The sequence below is a fragment of the Pocillopora verrucosa genome, chromosome 4 (genome assembly GCF_036669915.1).
Source record: "Pocillopora verrucosa isolate sample1 chromosome 4, ASM3666991v2, whole genome shotgun sequence".
Classification (NCBI taxonomy): domain Eukaryota; kingdom Metazoa; phylum Cnidaria; class Anthozoa; order Scleractinia; family Pocilloporidae; genus Pocillopora; species Pocillopora verrucosa.
The window spans coordinates 24,236,596-24,263,506 of NC_089315.1; the positions used below are offsets into that span (position 1 = coordinate 24,236,596).

General features: G+C 38.5%; 2 protein-coding genes and 1 pseudogene across 2 annotated transcripts; 2 read left to right on the top strand and 1 right to left on the bottom strand.

Annotated features, from left to right (window-relative positions):
* Positions 1-4,542: 4,542 nt before the first annotated feature.
* Positions 4,543-7,431, top strand: LOC131779373 (tyrosinase-like). The gene is made up of 3 exons (XM_066165894.1): positions 4,543-4,830; positions 5,384-5,625; positions 6,611-7,431. Exons 1-3 carry the CDS (start codon positions 4,637-4,639, stop codon positions 7,273-7,275), a joined length of 1,101 nt encoding a protein of 366 aa, XP_066021991.1. The 5' UTR covers positions 4,543-4,636; the 3' UTR covers positions 7,276-7,431.
* A 3,637-nt stretch (positions 7,432-11,068) lies between these two features.
* On the bottom strand, positions 11,069-12,292 carry LOC131779382 (uncharacterized; annotated as a pseudogene).
* A 7,166-nt stretch (positions 12,293-19,458) lies between these two features.
* On the top strand, positions 19,459-23,163 carry LOC131779369 (putative leucine-rich repeat-containing protein DDB_G0290503). Its single transcript, XM_059095918.2, has one exon. It carries the CDS (start codon positions 19,459-19,461, stop codon positions 23,161-23,163), a length of 3,705 nt encoding a protein of 1,234 aa, XP_058951901.2.
* Positions 23,164-26,911: the final 3,748 nt, after the last annotated feature.

Sequence of the window (26,911 nt, forward strand, 5' to 3'; positions counted from 1 at the left end):
GTAACAACCCTCATCCTTTGTTAATGCTTCACTTGACTGATTATGTGAGTCAAATATCTTAAGAATAGTTTCAGTTTCTCGACGCTATACTACATGATCAATTCACTCAAAAAACTTTCTGATGCAAAAAAAACAAGTCATAAAACATGAATTTTTGACACAGGAAGTCAACAAGCTCTTGGTGTACATTAGCATGAAAAAAAGGTTAAAAAACATTTATCTCAGTTACATTAACATGAAAGAATAGTAGATCATTAATAACTGATCATGAATGGGCACTATAATTGCAGTAACGGCACGTAAGCTAATTGCTGAGACCTCAAATTGCACAACTACAGAAACGACATAGTGACTTGAAAGTGTCTTGCTCCCTTCCATAAAAGTGATTGAATGAAAAAAAAAGAAGTGTAGACACCAATATGAAGTGTTCTTTAAAACTGAATCGCAACCCACATGTAAACATGCAAAACACTGAACATGAATAAAGAAATTCACCACCTTGACTTCAAGCTTAGTCTACTTCACACAGTCGGTTCAGACGAAAAACCGACAAATAATCGATAAAAAAGCTTTGTGCTTTACTTCATGTTTTTCCAGTTATGCAACCGCCTCTACGTAATGCTAGCATGGAGTAGTTTAATATGGAAGCTAAAGTTAAAAGAAAAAAACCAATTTATTTCAGATTTATTGTCCCAACCTTGAGTGGTTGAAACCACGAATGGTTTCTGGCAACTGAACAAAAGCTCACTCAATCGATAAAAAAGTGATTTTTAATGTTTCATGTGATTGATTATGTGACTTGAATATTTTAAGACTGTGTCGGTATCTTAACATCGTTTTGCATGGCCCATGAATTTAAAGATAAACTACCTCTCGAAAACTTAAAGAACAGGTTGTACAACATTAATTTTTGACATCTGCACGGAGCTTTAAAGGCGTTGTCAAAGCTCCTGGAAACGTTAACGTTAAGCTTAATGAGGCACACGAGATATACAAAGGAATTGTTTTAGTGAGCTGTTGCAAGAACACTTTACTGGATTAAAATTGACATCATGCTTAAAATAGTGCACAATCTTAGGAGTAAGAATCATGTACACTGTAACAATTATTTTTCGAGAGAAGAATGTGAGGTTCTGAGCTCCTTCACTGAGAGAAAAAGATACTGAAAGACATTCTTGGACCTTTTGAAATTTAAATCTGAACTCTCGTTTGCAAAATCTAGAAAGGATGTTAAAAATAAGTTGATTGATTAAATTTGGACTTGATGGCGTGTAGTTAGGAAACGATTAATTGATTGGTGTCGATTTAAACCACAATGTCGCCGAGTGAGTTAAATTTTGAATTCCACAGATTTAAGATAACACCCTAGTCATGCATACCTATTTTACTTTGACTTAGATGAGCAACATATCAAAACGTGGGAGCTAAATATTTAAAAAACTTTCAGTACCCCACCCCATAGTTGTTGATATCACAAATCACCGCTTTCTGGAAACTGTGTAAAAGCCCTCATATTTCCATGCTTCATTTGACTGATAAGAAGTTTCTTCAGGTTGTTGTTCAACAGGGTCAATTAAGTCAATTAAGTCAAAAACACTTTCTGGCGTACAAAGACCAGGCCATAAAACAAAAGAACAGGCACTTTAATAACTGCAAAGCTGAGCAAACTAATGCCTAGGACTTCAACTTGCGAAGGTAACAACACGACATAGTGAAATTTCTTACTCCCGTCTGTAAAGTGATTGAATACCAAAAAGAATCTAGGTTTTTTTCGTTTAAACTGAATCCCAACCTAAACATGTAAAACATGTAAAACAGAAAAACAGAGAACAAGAATCAAGAAACTTGAGAAAACCTTTCTACGTTGCACACTCAGCCCGGACGAAATGCCCACAAATTAAAGTACTGATACAATGATTTGTACTTTGGCAAAAATTCATCAAGTTTCAAGAGTTAGGACCTGATCGCACTACGCGAAATTTTGAAATACACGATCCGCATCCTTCCCCACACAACCAGAAGTAATTGTTGACTAGCCACAATCAGGTTTTGCATGGCAAGCAAACAGCAAAGAAGGCCAATCAAAACATTTCGCGGGGGCTTTTTGCTTTGCGATTTGTACTTAAACAGAAACGACATAAAAGGAAAAGCACTGTCGCGAAATTTCAGTATCTATTTCGATTAATCGACATTTGTGTTTACACAAATAATTCGCACGTCTCAAGTGCGAACGGTATTACGAAAACAAAAAATTCAATTATTTCGCAAATACCAAACCAAATTTTTCGGTATAGTGGAAACAGAGCCTTATGCAACTATCTGTACGTGATCGTAGCATGGAGGGATAAGGGAAAGTAAAGTTAAAAAAAAAACTTTCAATGCCCCACCCTTAACTTATTGATGCTACAAATCAATAGTTTCTGACAACTGTACAAAAGCTCACACAGTTGATGAAAAAGTAATTTTCCAACGTTCCATTTGGTTGATGATGTAATTCAAATGCGTTAAGAACATCGTCCGCTGGTATATCAATGGCAGTCTGCACGGTCCATTGGGTTAATAAAAAAACTTTCTGGCGCATAATGATACAGTAATACAGCGCTAGTTTTAACTTCTACGCACAGCTTCAAAGGCGTTAACACTCCTCTTAGCTTATAAAGTAATAAAGAAATACTAGAAGCACATGTTAAATAAGCTTTTGAAAAGATACTTTTTGGGGGGCACATGAAATGAATGAATACAGAAGGGCGAAGAATACAATTTGGTGGGTCTAATTTACGGTTTCAGAAAGCGTAAAAAAAACTCCATGCTGAAATAGTTTTTATGCTTCAGCCGAAATTTGCCAAATAACAGAAAAGTCACCTAAGATATTTAATACAAGTATTGCTAACTTAAATAACTACGGCTAAAAGAACTTATACAATTTGGTTGTTTTGCCTAAGTAGATTACAATGTAAGCAAGTTTACATGTATCTTTTTTTCCTTTTTCTTTCTTTTATGCGTGAGCGCGCCCTTTTCTTTTTTTCTCATTAACTACTTACTTGTCTAGATCAGATAACATAAGTGGCTTGTTAATAGTATTGCATGTTTTCTTCAACAGCAGGCCACCGTGTCACAATATCAAGTAACAGTACGATGCTTATGCCATGTCGAGCTTTCCGTTCTCTGAGCAGTGGAGGGTGATAAAGGGTGATTTAAAAATCACTGCTCATAGCATAGGCAGGAAAAAGGCACTTGAAGAAGCTTTTCAATCTGTTTTGCCTCCAGCATTTTCCCACGATGGAAACTATTTTAAAAGACAGTTATTTATGCAAGTAAATGACATAAAAAGGATACTCATTTCTTGCTCGAACACACTAGCTTTACACACTAGCCCGTCCGAGCTGCTGTAAAGAATTTGAGAAGCTTCCACAGTCTTGTGACAAGTTGAACAAAGTAAGTTTCTCCCGTTCTTTTGCGCGTTTCTTTTACGAATTTTCTTCTCATACATCAGGTTAAATGTAAAGAGCTGAATATGGTTGGTATCTTGAAAAATTATTTTCTTTAGTAAAAGAAATCGCTCTTTACAAATATCGTTGTTGAAATAGGCCCAAATCTCAAGACACGCCTTGCTGACAAGACGTTTAAAAAACTTTGTTGGAGGCATGACCCACGACAAGAGGATAAAATCATATTTCTTGTTAAGACTGAATAAATTGCATATTGCCGGCAGCACATTCGGAGTTTTTAAAAGGGCCCTGCCCTAAAGTTACACAATTGTGTTAAATACACTCTGAGTAGGTAGTAATTTAGTGTGCAACTGGCTGATAAAACTGTTAATTTTAGAGATGGAAATTTTATCCATCTCCCTGTCTTCCACTGCAAATGCCTAAGACAAATTGTGATATGCTAACTTTGATGTCTGTCATCTTTTCATCCCCCAAAAATTGTTCCTATATTGAGCATCCCTACTGAACAGAGCCAATCAAAGCAAAAGATCAGGCACACTTTATTTTAACCCGCTGACTCCCAAACCGATCATGCTGCTCGATTGTTTCATGTTAGGGACATTTTCTCTTCTTTCTTTTTCCCTGGGTCGAATTTTGAGCCCAAAATCTCTCTATATTTCGGGAGGATCAGGGAACCAATTATAATCCGCCTTTGAGCATTTTGTCAATTTTTCAGACAACAAGGCAATCAGTAAGTCAGTCGATCAGTTAGTCAGTCAGTCATGAAGGCGGTAAGTTCCTGAAGAAACTGAGGTACTGCGTCGGCGGAATGTCTTATAATATACATTTGAGCTTTAAAAAATTATTTCTCTTTATTTAGCTTCCTTTTTGTAAACGATGTTGACGAAGCTGTTGCTTGCTGTGGCTTTATCAGGTAAAGACCTCGTTCTTTCTCAATGGCATTTGCGCAAAGGAAACTTTTGCATTGATATAACGTTTCTGATTATTCGTTTGTAGTATGCGGCCCATCCTAATTGGCTCACACCGTCTTGTCAAATTAGCCTTGTAAGGTTAAGTCCATCATTCATTTATATTTTTCTTGTATTTTAGTTTGTGCTGTGGGTCTAAGTAACTCTCAGTCTTGCTCCCGAGAAGGAGCCAAAGTTTTTAACGAGTGCGGTGATACATGTTACTGCAAGTATGGCCAAATGCAGTGTTGCCGAGTGCGAAAGGAGTTTACATCCATGACTGAATACGAGCAAACGTTGTACGTTGACACCGTAAGGACAGCTTCAACCGACTCTATATATCGAGAGGATTACAAGACACTTATTACTTTGCACGAAAAACTCTTCTACGAAGGAATTCACGAGCAGGACCAGTTTCTTCCCTGGCACCGTTGGTAAGTGATTAGGATGGCAAGAGCGGCGAGGGTGACGTGTTTAAAATGCAGTCAATGTTCTTGAACATGTTGAACTACTCTCATTGCGTTCTTTCCAACCATTAGTGCAAATAGGTATCAAAAAAATGTCGATTTCAGCAGATTTAAGCCTGTGACGGATACGGATGTTTACATTTTCATTAATTCATCCAACGAGTTCTCCCTTAAGAAATATTATTTCCTTGTTATCTGAAGTTTTTTTCATCCACAAAACTTATTCCCAAGCTGCCTGCCTGAGAGTGACTGGCTGTAAATAATTCTGTAAATAAATTCTGTAAATAATTCTAGTGGAATAATCCTATTGGAATTGAGATATGCACATCCCAGAGCCTAGTCAAGAGGCCTCCCTCCATGTTCATTCGCTTTATCTTTGAATCTGTCAAGAGAGTGCGGGTATCAAGGACACGCAAATATCTCCAACCTTCTAATCTCTTACATTGAAGAACGTACGACCCTCTCCATTTACCAGCTTTATGTTTGACACCATGCGCCTTGTTTGATACTTCCTCGCCAGGTTCATTCTTCAATATGAAAACCTGTTGCGCCGAGTTGATTGCCGAGTAACCTTGCCCTATTGGGACTGGAGCCTCGTCTCAGGTGACCCATGGAACACTGACAAAGGAAGAGTTTGGTATGGCGGACTATCTGGACTTGGAGGCGATGGGGTTCCACCATCTCGTTGTGTTCAAGATGGAGTCTTCCGTGAAGATCTTTGGAAAAAGACAAACGGGGAGTGTCTCCGAAGACGCTTCCATGGTTAGCTGCTTTCAATATTAGGTTATCAATTTTTCTCGGCTTTGGATATTGCATGTTACGTATTCTGTCGAATTCTGAATATTTGACTCAATCATGGTTAAAAGTTAATATCCCCGATCGCCTTACTGATGGTGGAACAATATTCCACTCAAGTGTCTCTACGCTGAATTTCTTTTCGACTGGAGGCGAAAATTTCCCCGAAGCGATTGAATGTATTCTTAATGATAAAAGCTACAAATTACGATATGAATTTTTTTATGGTAGGAATTTTTGAAAGAACACTTAAATATAAGAAAAAAAATTATGAAATAGAAAAGGCATAGCCACAACGAGCTGCTGGTTATCCTCCAAATTTCAGGATCACTTACAAATTTTTGCCACGTTTTGCCAGGACTTTGAGTTATAAAAAAACGTCCATGAAGTCCGTTCAAGCAGCCATCATATCAGTTTCCACAATTCACTACCACACAGGAATACATAAAAAAATGTGCGCAAGCTTGAAGTCTTGAGCAAAAAGAACCAAATACTCATCGGAGCTTCACAAATTTTACTATTTTGCTCAACGATTACTGCAAACACGAATAGCTCATTGGCTATTACAGTGAGGTTAAGGAAAGTAATCATTGATTCACTGGACCACTAGTTGGGTTCTTTCTATATTAATCTGGTACGTTACAAAACCTCAGATGCAAAAAAAAAAAATGGTAATGTTATATTGGAAGAGCACGTAGCCATTCTCGTTTGTTTGCAGATACTCGAATCATTTAACCACGGAAATCTAAACGGAATCCAACTTATCGCAACACATGAATCTCATTGCGTTCTTAAAAGAGATATTTTTCGCCTGAGATTCACGACTTAAGTGGAGAGTTATTCCCGAAGCAACTATTTAATTTCATAGTTTACAATGTCATATTTTCGTGACAATAATAATATGACGTGAGTAATTTAAAGTCGATATAGTCACCAACTTTCGTTTACGCAGGCTTAACCCCAAGTGTAATAGATGTCTTCTTGGTTATGGAGGAGAACGCTACCAGTGATGGTTTTAACAACTTCGAGATTGGCCTTCGAGTGGATCTCCATAATACAGTTCACCGCAAAATAGGCGGTGACATGGGTATCATTACTGCTGCTGAAGCTCCTGAATTTTTCCTTCATCATGGCTTTATCGATAGGATCTGGTCCGATTGGCAAAACAGAGGCCCAGATTACTTGACCATCTTTTTCGCTAACTTAACGGACCCCATGGAAGGAACAGAATATAGCCCTAGCGATTTTATCGACAACAGGAATCTGCCAAACCTAGAAAGTCCCGAAGGGAAGACCTGTATTTTATACCAAGCCCCCTTGATACCTGTCTACCCGGTGGTATGGAAGCTCCTTCAAGGAAAGACCCGCCAACAGATTCTCAAAATCCCACGGTATCCATTGAAGCCTCTTACTGAACGCGCGATGAGGTTTTTCCATGTCAGCCCAGAAGAGCAAAGAAAAGCCAAAGAAATTCTGCAAGGATTGGAACCACGTTTCAAGCTGAAGGTTACTGCTTCTCTTTTTGGAGAGGACAGGAATCTTGGATTCAGATTGGCCTCTCTTCGACCCACCAAGGGAAGGAAGCGCTCATTTATTAAAAGAAAGCAACCCCTCTGAGTGAGTAAGTGGTGGATGTCTCGTAACAAACTGGAGAAAACGCCCTCAACAATTCTTGCATTGTAATCAAAGTTGCCTTTTATTCGCATAAAACGGGCATCCAGTGCTCATAGATAAAACTTTTTGCGTGATGATAAATGATGTTATAGTTGATAGTTTAGTGCAAAAATGCATGATAACTAGAGTGGTTAAAGACTGAACAAATTTGAAAAAAATAAAGCCTTTTCTTGCTGCCTGAATGTCAATCGTGGTGAAAATAGTCATTTTGCATGAGCTGGCTTCGAAATTCAACATCAAACTTAATATTATTCTCCATTATTATTCAAAATCATCATTCATTGATGGCAAAAAAAAAACTCATGATGAATCCAAATCATACATTTGAATCATTTCATTCCCTTGAAAACGCTTTAAAGAAGTTTTCCTCTCCCATTTTTTTCCCGTTTCATCGCCAGACTTCCTGAAAAACCCAAAGACTATGGATCAGAGAATTTCGTTTAGGTGTTCTTGCCAATTCCTTTGATAAAAAATCGAGATAAGATTAAGTGTTAAAAAAGCGACAATCAGTAAATTAGGAAAATAGAGGGAAAAAAAGGAAAAAAGGAAGAAAAAAATCTATAAAATTAAAAACTTAATGATATAAATGCCGCATCCCCTCTACTCATTAGACGTAATCATTCTGTCTCCTTTCCGAATAGAAAAGATCTTCGACCCTTATGATTTCATATTGAACAGCAGAAAACTTCAGAGTAAGGCCATTTATCATAGATTCCTCTTTTGACCTACATTCTGTACAGTGTTACAGTCAGAAACATTGAAAGCATCGTGTGAGAAAATAAGATAAGAAAGATGATAAATTTTCACCGCGGTCTTGCAATTAATAAATATCTTATTCTTCTAGGAAAAAAAATCTAGGTCTCCCGTTGGAAATCGAACTGCCAACCATACAACTGAGATAGTTAGAATTTGGTGTCGTAACAAAATGACATCCGGCGGGTTATAAATATCTAATCCATTTTCGCAGTTTTGTTGGAAAACGAACTGGTGATGTGACGACATGACTTTGACCCAAGTATTTTCCCGTTCGATATTCCTACCCAATCAATAAGTACACATTATTGTCAGTTCTATTGAGGAGCTTTTAAGTTTTAATTACATGTTAAACGGGTTTTAACGTGAATTTGGCAGGCTATAGCACCAAATTGACGAAATATGAAAAAGAATAATAATAATAATAATAATAATGAACGTTCTTTAATACGCATTTAAGAATCTCAATGCGCTTACAATTTTTACTAAGGTTGAGATCGGACGTCAGCATAATCAGGCGCCTCTGGCAGCCGCTTTAGTCCATGTAACGACCTCACCTTTTCCCCCCCATCCCACCCCAGGGGAGGACATCCATCACACAGTAATCTCGTGCGTGGGAAATTAACGTCTCCTACCCCTAACCCTGCAGGAGACGGGACCTCCATTTATTCGTCCCTATCCGAGAAGACTAGAATATCTAACCATTTCTTGATGTTGAGAAAGGAAGCATATTCTTCTCAGTTAATTTTAAGACCCTGAGTGTTGGTCCGGCCGGTATTGAACTCTCGACCTCCCGCACAGCAGTCCGGCGCTCTCCCAATTGAGCAATCATTATTATGTATATTTTGTGAGTTTGCACTAAAAGAGGACGGTAAAAAACACTATCTCTTATTATAAAATCAAGGCGGGAGAACCGTAAAGTTCAGAATTCAAAATTCAAAACATCATTCGTAATTTGTTCTTGTTTACGGTTAGAACAACGAGCTGTATCTTGTTTTTCAAGAAAGGTTTGTCTTTTTCATAGTTGTTTAGGCGGATAAATTACCAGCATTAGCGAATACCTCTTGTTTATATCCAAGTTTCATGTCCAAAGGATCAACACAGCAATTGTCCTTATCGAACCCTGCGTTTTATAGACCTGATGCGATGAAAAACTTTTTCGATAAAATGGAACCACCTGCTTATCTGATTTCATGTGAGCTGGTTTAAGTAAAAAGGAGGAAAGTTTTTCTGCGAGTCAAATTCCTGATCAATTTCATCGCTGCTGTCAGAACCGTAGTCGTACAGTTGATCATCTTCCTCTTCTGCTGGTCTGGTGCTAAAATAATCTTCCGCAGGGATTCTGAATCTAATTTCGCAGTTCAGAAAGTATGAGAATTTATGACTTTGAGATTGCATTTTAAACTTCATAATGAACGGTCACGAGGCGTTAGGTTGTTCCTTTGTGCGTGCAAACGTTTAGAAGTGTACATGATGTAACTATGGAAACCAAAAGCAAGTGAATGCAGGCACAGGGTCCAGAGGAGTTTGAAAATTAAAGTTTGCTCAGTTTGTACACTAAAAAACTCGTTAAAACTTCGACAATTTGAATTTTAATTACCCTCGCGTTACAGTTGCGTTACGCAAAGTATAGACCGCAGTGCTAAAGATTAAGAGCTCGTGAGATGCCAAGCTTCGTTTTGCGCCAGCTAACTAGCAGTTATTTATTTTAAAAATGCCGGTTTGCATAGAGTGACGAACAGCGACCGCGTAGGGGACATGAAGCCGTAAATCTGTTGCTAAAGGTTTCATAAAGATTCGGTACTGGGCTTATTAACTTCGTGGAGCGATAAGGATATATATTTTACAGGGTAAGAATTAAGTTTTGAAAAAGTGATTCATGTCTTCCAACTGAGCTCCTCTGAACCTTGTGAAAAACGTCGTGCTCATTGAATTCCTTATAAAAATCCTGACGGAAAGAGTCGTGATTTGCCGTGAATGTTTCCTTTTTTATCACAACTTTCGAATAGGACCGAAGATCTTCTTTATTTTCGCTTGTATTCTGTAAGTAATATACTTTAACAATAACTTATTAAGAAGCTGACAAACACAAGTAACAAAGTAAGCTGGGTTGTACGATAAGCTAGCGTGTTAAGGAACAAAGGAACGTAGGGTGTTAAAAAAACAAAAATCTAGCGTGTTATAGAAACAAAGCTCTACCGTGTTAGCCAGATATAAACAATGGCTACGCCACGCTTTCCAAAATCAATTGTTTTTATGCGCATATCTGCACGGTAAGCGTATCATACCATTAGCGTGCGAGCGTGTTATAACTTGCCGTGTGCGTGCGTTCACCTTTTTCCCTGAAACCCCGTGGAGGGTCACGTATGGGTATGGTTATAAAGCCATCGATATCAGGCCAAATGACAATACAAAATATGGTACCTTCCTAGGCTATATAGCTCCGAAGAAATTTTAAACTTTTCTTAATCAGAATTCTGATAGAATCTGACCGCTAATCATAAGTAAAAATGTTAAGATGGTTCATCCAATCGGTTCTTTTCCTTCTTGTGCCTTGCAACCAACAACTGTTTTTCCGGTTGATTGAACTGTGTAATTCATGATTTGTTGATCGTTGGAGGTTCGTTCCAATAGAAACGGAGAGTTCAAGTTTCTAGTTTCTACTCCAAGTGAATCTTCTCCGTCTCTAATTTTCTTCGTTCCCTTCTGACTTACTCTTGTGTCTTTGATATCTGTCCGTTCTTCCAAATTACTGTTTTGATTAACGACAGTTTGTGTTAGTTTAGTTTAAACTAAACATCTTTAAACTTTTACATCTTAAACACAAATCGGCTAACTTTCTAGGAAAAAGACTTACATGTCAGCCTAACGTATTAAGGAACGCCTGGCGAAACGATGAATGCGAAACGATGAATAACTTGTGGAAATTCGAAGAAATGGGAGCACTTGACTCTTCTTCTTCTTCACATAGAGCTGCATGTTGCTATTTGTAGCAAAATCTCCTTGTTACCTTGTTTCCGTAAGAGAAAATTCCATCTTCAGTCGTCTGTTCCAGAGAAAATGTAAGTGTCCGCCTGTTTTAAGCATCGGATGGCTCTTCAGGGAAGAAAATGTTGTCGTAAATACGTTAACAACCCTCTTTATCACCGTCACTGTCTTCGTTATCGTTGTAGTCATCCTCTTCTTCCTCTGACATCTCTCGATATGGCGGTAACTCGTAAAACCCTTGTTTTCGTCGTCTCTCGTCGAGCTTGCTCTCGGGGTAAACACTTTCATAAAACCCGTTTTCATTGTGAACCTCTCCCGGTACCACCTCTTTTAGTTTACCTCCACACTCAGCGTTTGTACCTCAGACGCTGAGGGTAGATTCTCGTAGATATGTTCGTATTCTTCATCATTCAGACTCTGGTAATGCTGCTCCTCTCCTTCCTCTTCTCTTTGTTCGTCCCCCGCATCTCCAACGTAAGACCTCTTTTCCGTTCACCTCCACACTCAGCGTTTGTACCTCAAAAGCTGAGGGTAGATTTTCGTAGATATGTTCGTATTCTTTATCATTCAGACTCTGGTAATGCTGCTCCTCTCCTTCCTCCTCTCTCTGTTCTTCCTCCGCATCTCCAACGTAAGACTTGTAAGTTTTTTTCCAGATTCCAATGTCATTCAAGGCAGCTGGTTTATCAGGGCCCATCTCTATCGCCACAGTCTGCACCTCATACAAGGGCAGATCAAAGGGGTTTGTTTGGTAGGTTCCTTCCTATTCTTCCACGGTAGAATAACCTTTCATTTTTCTTGAAGATCGATTCCTGTTCAAAATGATAATCAATTCCTTTAAAACACTCCGCGAAGAGCTACAAGGCTTGAGCTACAACACGGATAATTAAAACATATATACTCATCATGAAACTTCTGGATGAAACTAAAATGATGGACCATACAACACTTTTGTTCCAACAAGGATCTCGTCCTTGAAAAATCAGCCTTTCAAAATTCGGTGCTAAGGTTTACATACCTTTACTATCTCCAACTGATATCAACCTTAGAAACCCAAGGAACTGGTGATATATCACAATAACAGATTCGACTGAGTTGATACTAAATTAATTCATTCCCATTGCCTGTGTATCGGAAATTGAGAAGAAAAATTACAGGTTTAATACGGCAGCCGAGGTATCCATCACGAATACACTGATACCTGCATGGAGAAAGTCATTTTCTACTGGGGGAGAGTGAAAAGTTTTCATATCAGTCTTACATAGTGTAATTTCCTGAGTCGCAGCCATATAAAGCGATACGCTGGCAAGCAGACGAGCCAGTGAAACTGATAGGATGGATTCGGATGTAATGAGCTCTCGTTCCTTCAAGACCCAGATTTTTACCTTGAATGTCACCATTTGCGTTTAACTGTATCAATAAACAAGAGGAAAGCGTTAAGTGTCGCCCCATATATTCGGTAAAAGACAAATGTATAAATACATGTCTATAACTATCTCAACGTGCAAAAACAACAAATTGTAGTTTTAAATTATCCTGTATTGGTGCAAACCTTGCTTTGAGTCAATTTGACTAACTTAAATTCTTCTGCATATTTTGTATTTACAAGCATTTTTCAAATTGGTCTGTTTGATTCCCCGATCTTCTGTCGGTCGATTGGTGTGTGGAATGTCTGTTTATCTAAATGTCTGTTTGTCTGCCTGTATTTCAATCTTCGTATAACTCTTTCATTTGCACACCTTTCTTACCGGAAATTCGATGAAAGTTCTCTCTTTCCTATAACTATGCAAAAATTAGTTACGGAAACTGCGTCCTAGTGAACTATTGCTGCAGTGGATCTCTAACATACATTATTTTACAGTGTAACTTACAATACTGATAACTCCTTTTTCAATGTAGTTGACGAATGATCCAGGTTGAGAATCGTTACTTATAATTACATAACAACTTTCGACCCAAGCGTGCGTCGATTCATCGGTGACACCTTCGGTTTCAATTGCGGATACGTTTGTAAGGTAAACTAAAATACGAAAAAAAATACTCACTTGAAAAATGACGAAATAAAATACTATAGCATGGGAGGGGGTACATAAAGGGTGCAGGAAAAAAAACTATAGGACGGGAACAAAGCAGCGTAGATTGAGGCTTTAAGAAGCTGCTTTAGGCACCCCCCCTCCCCCCTCCGAGTGAGAATCATAAATGAATTATAAATTAACAACAATTTGATAAAAGAGTTTAAAGTACGCAAAGCCAAACGTTTCTTGGTACGGCCTACAGCCACATACTCGCAGATCCTATCCATCCATTTGAACAACGCAGTGTGCTATTCCTTTTCCCATGCGAATGGAGCCACTTTTCTCAGCTTTGCCTGTTGTGGACTGTTTAACATTTAAATTTTTGTATAAAAAAAGAGAAAGAAACAGAAAATTTCTTAACAAGGTCCTATAACATGCGAGTTAGTACGTTTGTCAAAACTGTTTCTCTCCTTAGCAATAGTCTCATGTTGTCGGCAAACAGTGAGGAGAGTGAAGGAAAATAGTGATACTGCCCGGTCCAATTCTCCCTGATAATTTTTCGAGAAATTTACGATGGAAATTCAATAAAGAAGAGGAATTAAATAGTATGAGGAAAACGGGACATCATAAGATAAAACTCCACGTATTGTAGTTTTTCGCATATTCAATTATCAATTTACCACAAATTACCTGTTATCCTGCGGGTGAACAACCACCATTTCCCGATTCATAATTTAGCGACGGTTTGCGTTTGTTAAAACCCACAGCGTCCCTTCGCGGTGTTCAACGACATTTATCAAAACGGTGAACATTTTGTAAAGGCAAAAATTCAAAAGAAGAAAAGGCAGGATGGGAAAAGTAAAATTATCACAAAAAAAAAGTTAACATTTTTAAAATCATTTAGAAACCTGCGCAAACAAGAGAACGCCAGACTCGTCGTAAATTATTCGGTAATTAATGAAGAATTTGCCAGAAACCGGGAAAGTAAAAATGCCATTTGTTATTACATATGTTAATTTTGCTTTTTTTCTTCCTTTAGCGTTTGTGTGTTCCTTTCCTTTAAAATCAAAGAATATCTTATATTCAGAGGCCGATACTACAAAGGTTAGTCTGAAATGTTTATAACATATTTCTGTTCGCCAGTCAGCCTTCCTTCGGCACAATGAGGGCTAATATTAGAGGAAGAGTCTGTGAAGTTATAGTTTTACAATATGGAAAACAGAACCGAATACCGAAAAGTAGCATCATATAATGACTGATTTTAAAGATTCTATGGGGGCTGCACACTTTTGGCGAGACCTGCGAAGGATTCAGATACGAAGACATATTAGCCAATCACGTAGCACGAACAAAAGTCACCTCCAGAGGACGTTGTCATATGGTATTGTCATTGCGTTTCCTACAAAAACATCCTACCGCTCACTACGTCTTGTTCTTTACCGCGAAGAAATTTAGACTGTCGAAATAAAGTCGTTTCTTGAAAACAACTGGGATTTCAGATTGTCATGTCTTACCCACATTTAGACACTTCTAGTTTCCATTTCCCCACGCAGGACACTTGCGACTTTGCCAAGTCTTGTATTTAGCCGGACTTTTCATTTATGGACTTACAAAAATTACTTGCTCGTAACAAATACTTTAGAACCAGACCTGTGTATAGGAGGTTTGGCTCCTTCTAGCGGCAAATGAATATTACTTTAATTGAACAAACTTTATGTAAATATGCGTTTTGTTGTAGAATTTAGATCCCCAGGTTAGTTCGAGAATAAGTTTGAGGAGGATTATTTCTTGATGTATTAGTGATTCGATACAGATCCTTCAAATCGAGTGAATTAGCAAAAAAAGAGGGGCATATTTGTTTGACTGAACTAAGCCGTAGAAACTTTATCAACAAAGAAGAAACCTGTGAAAAGCAAGAGTCTGTAAATTTCATATTTGCCTTAGCAAAACCTAATATTGGTCTTGGGTTTTTGTTTCTGTCATGAGACTTGACCTGCGGCATGACGTCATTCTAGAGCTTTCGTCACAAAGTAATATCTCAATGCCTTCAGTTTATCTTTCGCAACGCCTTTTGTGAGCAAGGTAAGAGAAGGTTGTTGTTTCAGGCGCTTGGCTGACAAAGCATGGAAAGTTTGACGTGATCCTGTATCTTAAACACAAAAGGAAACCTGCCATAGTCTATTTTCCCTTACTTTTGTTTCCTTTGGATACGTTTTATTGACATAATGTATTTGTTCCAATCAAAAGCATCAATGTTTTCTTTGTCACTTTATCTTTAGATCGCCTTTATTTAATTATGTTTGGTGTTTCGTTCGCTTTGTAGTTTTGTAAAATAAACATGCGAGTTGTATCAAATTATTTAATTTACTTGAACTGAATTAAATATGTCAAGCCCTTCTTAATAAATGCGAGGAAATGCCCGAAACTTTAAATAACCTGGGAGCAGTTGTTCAAAGAGCGGATAATATCCAATGAATAAGTGTTCACAAAACGTACTGCGCGATCCATCGGATAGAGACAGTGGATAGCGCTATTCAGTCTTTGAACAACCGTGGCCTGTATTTTAAACACGCATTTCCTTTGCAAGGCTTTGATAGTTCATCCAATGTATGTTTAAGACTTGGCCAATCAGCGTCGATGTCTTAGTTTATTTTTACAATTTTGCTGTTTATACCTCCAGTGGTTATGGTCTTTCACTTCACAAAATTAATTGCTTTAGCACACTGTTAAATGTTGTAAGATTATAGTAGATATTTCAAGTCATGTGTCACTTAGGACAAGACAATTATTTAGTTGAGACTTATTCTTTAGTAGAGGTTGAACTATTTTTGTTGTTGTTCTCTGAGTTTGGCAAAGTGTGAATCAATCAGGGCAAGGTCAAAACGAGGTGCTTCTCAATTTTTGGTAAAGAAAAACTGATTCTGTCAAGCTGTTCATTAGCCCTTAACCAAATGCACTGAAGCAGTGAATATTTGGGGTGTTCGGGACAATTTCCTCCTAAAACTAACTTTAGAGAAAGATTTAGAAAGAAAGATTAAGGAAGCAAAACAAACTAACTAATCTTGAGGCATTTAAATACAGATTGTCTTCTAAAATTCCGGCCCGGTTGTTCGAAGGGGGATAACACTATCCGCTGGATAAACCTCTATCCGGTGGATAACGCTATACGTTTTGGTATCCACTCGGTAGCGATTTATCCGTTGGACAGCGTTATACGCCCTTTATGCAACTTGGCCCAGGTGACAAGAAGAGAGCGAAATGCTACATAAAATATAGAATTGGAAACCTCTCATTACCGGGGAGTCTTATTTTGATCAGCAGAGTAAGAGTGGCTCTCTGGTATCACTTGGTGGTGAATTTTACACTATATACACGTGTTGATACCCGTGATTTATACGAATATTTAAACAAATAAGCATTCACTGTATAAATCCTTGGCATTTAGGTGTAGATTATGCTAGTCAGCAGTATTAGAATGGCTATCTGATTAGAGAAGATAGTCACGATGAGGCTTCTGGTTTTTGCAATTGCTGAGTTTTAGATTTTTAAACGCATTGCTTCACAGAAATTCCTTTACAGTTCTTGCACTTTTATGACTTTTGACCATAAGAATGAGCATGGACGTATAGCTTCTTGGAATTTTTATTCTTTTGGTGTCATCCAAAATGCAAACGAATTCCTTTAGATACTAGCATTACGAAAACATTTCCCTGACATCGATTTAAGTACATTTGATGAAAAGAACAAATTTCCGCTGGTTTATTTGCGACTGTTCAGCGTCTCAGTGGTCCTATGCCATTAATTGCCCAATATCTTGTGGTCCGGCGTTACCTCACCAAGAGACTACGGGATAATATTCACAGAGGCGAAGGACACCAATTTGTCTTTTGTTGTTGCTTTTGATTACAAGAACAACTTCACTGTATTTAAAATAGTTCTGCAAGACTAGTCGGTAACACCGCGAAATCGCAGAAACCGTTTTGAAAATGAGTGCTTCGCCATGACAATCACCTTGCGTTGGGTTATCATTCCATGAAATGGGCTTATCTCCCAACAATCAGAACGCACTTCTTTATAATCTCCAAGATAAATTACCAAATCGAGAAAAGGGATAGGTATACCTCAAAACATTAGTTGTCAATAACAAGAGAGGGTGGTGTATAATCTGGAATAATTGCACAACGGTTGCACAATCGTTTTATAATACTGGGCAAATTTTCATCAGATATCCAGGCTATAGAGTGAGAATTTCATCGATTAATTCGAGCCTCTTTTCTACATTTAAAACAATGGAACACCCTTAGAAATAGATCACAAGAGAGAATCATACCCGGATTATTAAGAGGATCTATTTAACCATCTGAGTCGCTGGCAAGGAAATGTAGCCGGTTAGTTAAGGTGTGAAGCATTCTTAAGCTATCTTACTTTCTTTTAATTGTCGGGAACACATAAGAGCAACACTGATTATGCCATGATACCATCCCCACAATTTCTCAGCTGTGGGATCTATGTAATTACATTTAACGCTGAAAAACAAATTTAATTGGCTAAAGGAATCCCAATAATGCATCCTTGAGCCAAATTTCACTGGAATTATCCATACCAGTTGCGACCACAGAGTGTTTCTAGTGTTCTTCATTAGGAAACTCTTTGATCTCATTGTCTTTACAAGGGATTATGCCTTGATTTTTATAGGCTAACACAACAGAACTCGAGGCTGTAAATAACGTAAAAGTTTTATATCCCGGTAGTTACGTTTTTCCACGGTGTTTGCCTATTTTCTTGTCCTTCATATGAATTCCTCAACTAACTTTTACTCGAGTTTTTATTTAGAACAAGCATCGCTGCTGGCGTTTTGGGATTGATTTCAAACCACATAGGTCTTAAGAGCCTATGTTTGGGACACGAGGACAAACAACAGATTTATAACTATTGCCTTTTATGTCAGTGTGTTTTGATTTAGCATCCTGAGTATCCAATGGAAACGCTTGCTTTTACCCACAACCAGTATAACTCATCAAGTCTGGATTATTCTCCACATCGAGTTTAAATTCGGCGTCCATCTCAGGATTTTGCTCATCCCAAAGATTCGTCCTCTTGGGAGATTCATTCGCTTTAAATCAGAAAGCGTAAGCATTCACTTCAACTCGGGAAGGATTCTACACCTGTATCAGGTACTCACAAACGGCTGCTGGTATCAGAGCAGGTACGTGTAAATTGCATGCATTTACATCGAAGTCATTCCAATGTTTATATCATAGGAGCATGCATTAATACTAAAACTCAAAACTTTTGCACAATCTCTCGTTTTGTTGAGAAAAGATTGGCCCGTATGAAATAGGACATATATATCATCGGATGAAAGAAATCTTAGATAAGAATAGCATTATGATTTTGACTTTGACGAAGCTAATTCGTACTTATTACCACGCGCAGTGATCAGTTTGGAGGTGGCTGTAAGGCGCTGATTGAATTTATATGGCTACTGTATTTAGAAGGCAAATCTGATTTTAGTCAGACAGTGCAAAGGATTTACCCGTTTGATTTGAATGACTGTATCTGACTTGAAGTTTTCTTTTAAAGTAGTCTTAAACCATTTTAAGGATAAAATTACCGAAAAAAAACGTTAATTAGTTTACAGTGTTTTGATTGTCAGCGTCTGGCCTATATCTGATAGCTCGTAGAAAATAAATTATAAAATGATTTCGAAATTTTTTTCTATGAAGCAGCAAAAAATACTATCGCAACGAGGCGCGCTGAATAGTTGGAAAAGGTAACTAAGACTTAAAAGTCGGAAAAACCCATGGACCGAAATGAAACAGTCGTTGCCACAAACGTTGCTAGGCTGGCCAAGTAGCAAGGATTAGGTTGATTTAATGTATTAAAAATTAAGGTGTTCTACAGTCTCCTCCAAATCATGGTCCATTACAAAGTGATGACAACGGTCGCCAATCATCAGTTACTCTTTACTAAAAAAATTATTTTCGCCCAAAAGGCGAAATAAAACGGTGTTGTTGAACGTGTGGTTTACATAAAGAGTGAACGGAATGACGATTCCAAACCATTTGAAGGTGTTTCGTTTGTTTGGAGCCACCACTTTTGCTTAATTTGTGCACGATTTAAGAGTCACTACCCCATAATCTTCCACAATGAATCGTTTAAAGCTTTAGTTTCACATAAAAAGTGGAAGTTATGATAGTACTTTGGAATCGCTGGAGGTGGCTAACATGATTCCAAATTAGTTACAGAGGTTTCCTTTTATTTATTTTTTTTTTAACATGGAGGTCAAACCATTTTCTTGACTTGTTATTTTGCGTTATTCAATTTCTGTTCAGTATACTTTTTCACCTAAACCTCGCAGAGCTTAGCAATGGACTCAGTTGAGCAGGAGCCGGAAGCGGCTTATAGCGGAGAGTTGGCGGCTGAGAGTTACCTGGACTTTGAAACAGAACTACCCCTTGACTTTGACGCGACTTTCTATGAGAGTAACTATCAACAGCTTCTCAGGGATCGTGATGAGCTCCGTTTTCGATACGAGCGTGAAAAGAAAGACAGAGAATCTCTTGAGATCAAGTTACATCAAGAATTTGACCAAAAGATACATTTTGAAGAAAACTTGTCGGAAGTTTCTAGAAACTTGGCGAGTTACGAGGAGGAGCTTCGGTCACTGCGCCTTGAAAATAGCCACCTGAAAGCGCAGTTTAGCCAACTCAGGACGGCCATCCAGACAAGAGTGAATTTGGGGACCGCAGCAGCGACGCAAGGTGGATCAGAAGGGGCATCTTTGAGTACTAGCGGTGGCGTCTTTCTGTCCAGTTCCTCTGGTGAAGGTTCCTTCTCGGGGAGCACTGAGATGTACAAGCAAGAAGTGGCCTTACTGGCCCACGAAAACGAGCTTTTTAAGCAAATCATCGATGTAATAGACAAACAGGACTATAGCAAAGCTATACTTGAGGACAGAGTTTCTGAAAATAACAACCAGAAGCTTAGGTTGTTTGAGGAGGAAGTAATAAGGCTAGAAAGGGAAAAGTCGCTACTGGAAGATCGTGTGAGGGAACTGGAAAGATTCACTCAGGAACAGGAGCGTCGTCTAGAGGAAGCGAACAGCAAGACCGAAAGTGATCTAAGGGTTTGCAAGAGAGAGAGTAAGGTGTTAGAAAATGAGCTTTACTCGAAGTCTGCTGTTCTGGAAGACTACGAATTTCAAATGTCACAGATGAAGCAGGCGTATGAAGAAGAAATTCATCAGGTTGAGATCAAGCTTGAAATAGAGATCAGCAACAATAAACAACTTAAAGAACAAACTCATCAATTGGAAGAGAATATCCGAAAAATCGAGGAAGAAAGAAAAGAAATTCTCCTAAAAATCGAAGAAGCATATAAAACGGAAAACGATGTAATTGAGGAAAGAACCACCCTTGAGGAAACGTACTCACGAGATGTCAGTGAGTTGCGTAGAAATATTGAAGAGGAAATCCAAAAGAAAGCTGATTTGTCAATGGAAATAGAACGGCTAATGGCAGAATTAATAGAATCTGACAGACAAAGAAAGGAAATGGAAGACAGATTTTTTCGTGAAGCTCAAGAACTTAAACTTCAGTTTGAGAGGGAAAGAGAAGAAATTATCTCCTACGTAAATGGATCAGCAGTCAATCAGTATATGATTCCGTCAAACTTGGTGCAGCAAACGCACTCATCATCTCAACTTATTTCCGGTGGACAGGGACAACTTTCAACACAAGAAGATGGAAAACGGAAACTCGAAGAAGAAATTCGGAAGAAAGAGAGGCTCGAGGAAGAAAACAAGAAACTCCTGTATCAGATTAACGAATTGCTTGAGCAAAACGTTTCTGATGGAGTTTCCACAACTCGAGTAAAGGACAGCATGACCGCAACGTCTCAGTCGACGGGTAGCAAGCAAAATTTGAAAGAGCTGATGTACGAAATAAACGAACTGAGAGAAACCTGCCAAATATTGGAACGAGAAGCTAAGAAAAAGAAAGAAATAGAAAATAAAAACATAGAACTGTCAGAGGAGATCGAAGAGCTAACGTCCAAGAAAGATGAAATGATCCGTAAGCAGAGAGAATTAGTAAAGGAGCTGGACAATTCGTTGTCATCCGTGCAGCAAGTGGAAGATAAGAACAAACGACTGACAGAGGACGTAGAGAGTCTCTCAAGGAAAATCAGGGAAATGGAGGAAAGTTTCAGAAATGAAAAGGAAGACTGGATGAGAAATTTCAGTAAGGACAAGACGTCTCAAATTAACGACATCTTGAGTGAAAAGGAAGCACTCGAGAAAAAGTACAACGAGCAGGTGAAAGTTAACAGAAACATGGAGGCCGAGACCAATTCCCTAGAGACGAGAATTTATGACTTGGAAAGGTTAAACGAACGTCTGGAGAGGAAGAAGAGTGAAATAACGGCTCAGCTAACAGAGGAAATCAATTTTGAAAGGAACAGAGCTAAAACTGTTAAAGAGGAGCTTGAGAAGAGCGTTGAGGTATTTAAGAAGCAGACGGAGCAACTGGAAAGCACTTTGTACGACAGGAAGAAGAAGTATGACGAGGAGATTAGGACCTTGGAAGAAGAGAAACAGCGAATCCGAAACGAGTTTGACAACGAAAAGGAGATATACAGGCGGCGTTTTGAGGAGGAGAGAAAAACAATGGAACGACGAATAAATGAAATAGAGGAGAGATTGAGGAAACAAAACGCGTCCAGTAGCGAATTTGTATCAAATCAGGTTGCTTTGACTTCTGACGAGTTTCCTGCGAGTAACACTATTAATCAACCAGGAGTAGGTACGGCTTCTCAGAAAACAATAATCGAGCTAAAGAGTAAGATAGATACTCTTATATCTGAGAAAAAAGAATTGCAAGAGAATCTTTATGATGCAGAGAGAAAGTACAGCCGAAAATTTGATGATATGGAGTACGATAGTGATCAGAAGATTAAGAAATTGAGAAGTGAGATTGAGGAAGAGTATAGACGAAAAATAGATGACTACGAAAGACAAATCGACAACCTGAGGAAGACCGACTCGTGTCAAAGGGATTCAAAAGATATATATCAAGATGGAGTTGGAAGTATGGCTGAACTGGTGAGAGATCACAAAGAGCAGATGGACGAGTTGAGAAGACAAATCAAGCTTCAATTGGAAGCGTTTGAAAGTGAGAAACAAACCCTTAAGAAGGAGCTGCAAAACACTACACGAATAAAGGATGGTGAGCACAAATGTCTTCAAAACACCGTACAAAAATTGACTGAGGAAGTGAAGAAGCTGAGGCACGAAAAAGAGATCCTACTGAGCAAAATTAGAAAGGGGAAAGGAAACAACAACAGCCGAATCAAAGAACTGTCAGAGGCCGTGACGAAAGTTCGTGAAGAGTGCGATATAAGACTTCAAAAAGAGAGAGAAGGCACCCAGAAGTCCATGAACGAGCTTAGAAGGAAGCTCTCTGTTTCTGAAAGCAATAGACGAAGCCTCGAGGAAAAGCATCGGAGAGACCTTCATCAACTGGAGATTAAATTCGAGTATAAGAAATCAGAGTTGGAACAAGATACGACGAGCATAGAGAGTCAGTTAAGGGAAAGTCTCCAGCTGGAATATCGAGTTGCTCTCAACAAAGAAAGGGAGAAATACGAGGAGACTTTGCGTGTATTGAGAAAAGAGATTACGTCTCTGCAGGAGCAGCGAAAGCAAATTCAGCTTAAGCTTTCTGATCAGGGAATACAAAGCACCTATAGCCTACTCCTCAACAAAGACTTTTCTGCGAATAAGGAGTCTTTTCTCAAAACTGAGCTGGACATGGAAATGAGAGCCTCACGTGGAAAGATGGAAGTCACAATACATGATCTCGAGCGAGAGATAGAATTCTTGCGAAAAGAGAAACATGATGTAAAAGCGAATTACAAGCAAGAAAGAGCCCAAATGCAAGAGGAGTTTGATAGAGAAAGGGATCGTCTGGAGGAGAAATACAAAAGACAAATTGAAGATCTTAAAAGAAAACTACAGGCAACTACTGCTCAGATGAAATCAACGACGCTAATGGACAAAAAATTGGTGAGTTAAGCATTAATTTATGTTTACGCGCACTGTTCTTTCAACAATTAAACTGTTAGTCGTCCTCTCTCAACAAGTGCAGTTAACCTCTAGTACCCATTCATGTTTTGAAAACCTTTTTTTCATTGTCTTCTATAATTGAAAAAGCTTTCCTCTGAGATCTCAAAAACAAAGATGATAATGTATTTTATTCCAGAGCAACGGATTCGCGAATCTCAGATTTTACCGGCTCCTCCCTTTGAGTTCAACCATCTTACTACTTGTTAATGTTAAACAGCTAGACCAGGAGGATCCTCCCAAACAGCTTAACTCTTTTGGAAGCTTCAGTTAACATTGTGACTATTTTTCTAAAGAATTTTCCGAAATTTATCCTTTATTTTGATTCCTTTTTCAGCGATACTCCGCCAGTGTAACTGAATCTCTACAAGACAAGAACTTGACCTTAGAAGCGAAGAGGAGTTCATTAGAGAGCCAGATGAATTTTCTTAAGGGGAGAATGGACGACATTGAAGAACGTCAAGCGCGAGCTCTCCGATCAAAATCCAAGAAGGTTAGTGTTACGAATTTTGAGTGTTTGCCTTACCCCCGCCCCCCCCTTTGGTCTTCAACCAGAATCCTTTATGTTTACGATTAGTGCTGCTCATGAAATGTTCCAATTTTCTGGCTTCCGTCACTGCCGTAAGCAGCCTGCCAGGCTTACTGAGTAAGTCATTAATTTAATTGCTGTTCTGTCCTTCTACAGGCCACTAATGTAAGGTTTTCCCCAAGTCTGGAGAGAAGCCGCGATCTTGGTCGTCACTCTGGAAGGCTCTCATCATCAATGTTAGACCTAAGCTCGAGTTCTCTACAACAAAGGGAAAATTCTGGAACTCCCAGAATTGCCTCCAGATTGCAAAAACTAGCAAGTTCGAGTCGAGAGGCTAAAGATAGCAGGTCCTTTTTAAGCCAATCACTTCATGATGTGCGATCTGTAGGGCAGGGTTCCAATACAAGAAATGATCAGTACCTAACCAGTCGTGGTTATGACATCGGAGGTTCTTCTTCCACAGCATCAGCTCTTCAGAGTGGTCTTACGTCCTGCGCACCTGCTCCTTTTTTTCATGCGAGGTCTTTAAGTGGTGGGTTTGACGCTACACGTAGCAGCACCCTTTTACAGCCAGGAGGTTCTTTTCGCAGTGACCAGTTGTTTCTACCGTCCGTTGGAATCTTAGGTGGCCTCTCCCAAGCAAGAGAATTCGGCGCACTCAGGGGATCAACGTTTGGTGGCTTTGGCGGTGTGAGTGGATTGAATTCAAGATTTGGTTTTCAACGGGTTATGTCAGGGCCATCTATATATGGCCTAGGTATAGCATCCGGTTTTAATGGCGGCTTGCATCATTCCGCCAGTCTTGGCAACCTTCATCAACAGTTATCATCACAAGCTGCAGAAGTTTCCCCGCGACAAGCGTCCAAGGAGATTAGTGGTAAACTTGACGATGAAAAGGCGTCTAATGACACTCCGCGTCAAGTTATATCTTCTGCGGGAGCCGAGGTTTGTGAAGAAAGAAATACCTCTCATTCAGCAGGTGTTCCCGAAAATGACTCAGGCCACTCGCAGGAAATCTCATGCGTAATTGAATCAGCTGAAGGTGAATCAACCGCTCTTCCTGAGAAGGACCAGCCACAGGAAATTCCGTGTGTAATTCAACCAGCTGAAAACCAAGAAGGTTCCCAAGAAGAAGTGATCGGGTCGCCAATTCCACATGCTGAAGAAAATTCTCCAGAAACCTAGGTAATGAAATCTGCTATCGGAGCAGTCAGTGTGAGCCTAATTCAAAAGTTTAAAGAACCTTAAGAGGTGATGAGCACAATCAAGATCGACAAAATTCTTTAATAAGATATGTGATTACTTCTGTCAGTACTAGAGAGACTGTGGTGATTCGCGAAATCATTAAAGGACGACTATTATTTTAATGTTAGTTCAGCCTTACTGTAATCAGTAAGCCGATCAAATGACATCAAAACCGGAAGATTCTTCATCAGAGTGGGTTAATCTTCCACTTGTTGTTAAACATAATTTTTTTTTGCCAAAAGAATAGTACTTTCTTTCACTTTTTGAGATAATGTTTCACAATGCAATCCCCAAACTTCTTAAATTTTTTAAGCTAGAATTTAATCCAAGTTAAAACTTTTGTATGTACTTGAAGAATCACACGATTCGAAAAAATATTTTTGATGCAAGAGATCCGTTCTGCTAAATTTGAACAATAATGATATAATGCTTTTTTCCAAGAAATTCAAGGATCATATTAACTCGAATTTTAAGTATTATAAGTCTTCACGCATTTAATAGATTTTACTGTCTTGAAGGTTTTCTAATTGAGCATTGGGATTTACTAGATTGGGGAAATGTTTCCTCTTTGTCTTTTCCTGTTGAATCATCTGTGTATGGTACCAGGACAATATTTGCTAACATGGATGGCTTGTTGAGGAAACCGAAGACACGTATAGGGGGCAAAGGGTAGATTATTTCACTTGTAAGAAGGTTTTGTGACTTGGTTTCAACCAGGCTTAAGTCAATATCCCAACTTATCCTTGTCGATGTTAAAATAGCATTTCGTGTTACGTTTCGTAACAAGTGAAGGTGGCGTAAAATGAATTTCACACTATAATTACCAGGTAAAATAGACGATAGTGTTAGAAATAAGGGTATTACAACTTTCAAATGGTATTTTTCAGCAAGTAAAGGCGTGTAATGAATTTCACGCCATAACTACTAGGTAAATTGGAATTAGTTTTAGAAATGAGAGTGTTGAAATTTCAAATGGTGTTTTTCATACTATTATTACGGGGCCGGTAATTCGTTTATTAGTTTTCGAAATAAGGGTCTTGAAAATTTAATTTAAAATGATATTTTTCTTCAAGTAAAGGCATGTAAGAAATTTCACACTATTATTACTGGGTTGTTTGGGTAGTGGTTTTCGAAAAAAGAGTTTATCTATCGAATGAAGATTTCTGCTGAAGCTATGAAATGAATGGCACACATTATAATTACTGGGTAATTTTAGCGACAGTTCCAGAAGGATAAGTTATAATTTTGCTCTTAACGACACATCTTAACGATGCTTGTTGGCAAATAAAAACTAAAGTTTCTTCTTTGTTGAAAGATAGAGCAATGTCTCCCTAGACCTGTAACCAGTCAAACTGTTTCTTTTTGTTGCCGTTCTCAAGCCTTACTCTGTAATTCTGTATTTTTGAAACATTTAAGACCGAGATTTTATTCTGAGTTTGTAATCTACGTTCCATGAAAATTCAAAGACCTTTTCCTTTCGTGAAAAGTTCTATTAGCAACTGTGTTTTAGAAGATCCCCATGAATTCTCAAAGAGTTGCCAAGATCGATAACTTGATCACCCGCAAAAGTTTACCCTGCAACGCGCCATGCAATTTGCATAATAAGTTCTTAAGCACTCAAAGCGGACTGAGAAAATTGTGGTAGACTCAAAAAAACGTTTACCTGAAATAAAAATTCTGACTGTTCCTTAATTTACGTCTCCATCGATATTTGAGGAGCCAGCCTAGGAGCTTAAATGATTATGTAGTTTCACTAGGATCATTTTAAAGCGATCAATGGTCGTAAAGTGCCCTTACAGATGTATATATCTATATATATATATATATAGACACTTAATTTTCTACTTCTTTTTACAAACCTCATCTCAGCAATCCTTGCGCTTACCGAATTCGCAACCTAGGCCAAGAAGAGTGTTGGGTCTCTGA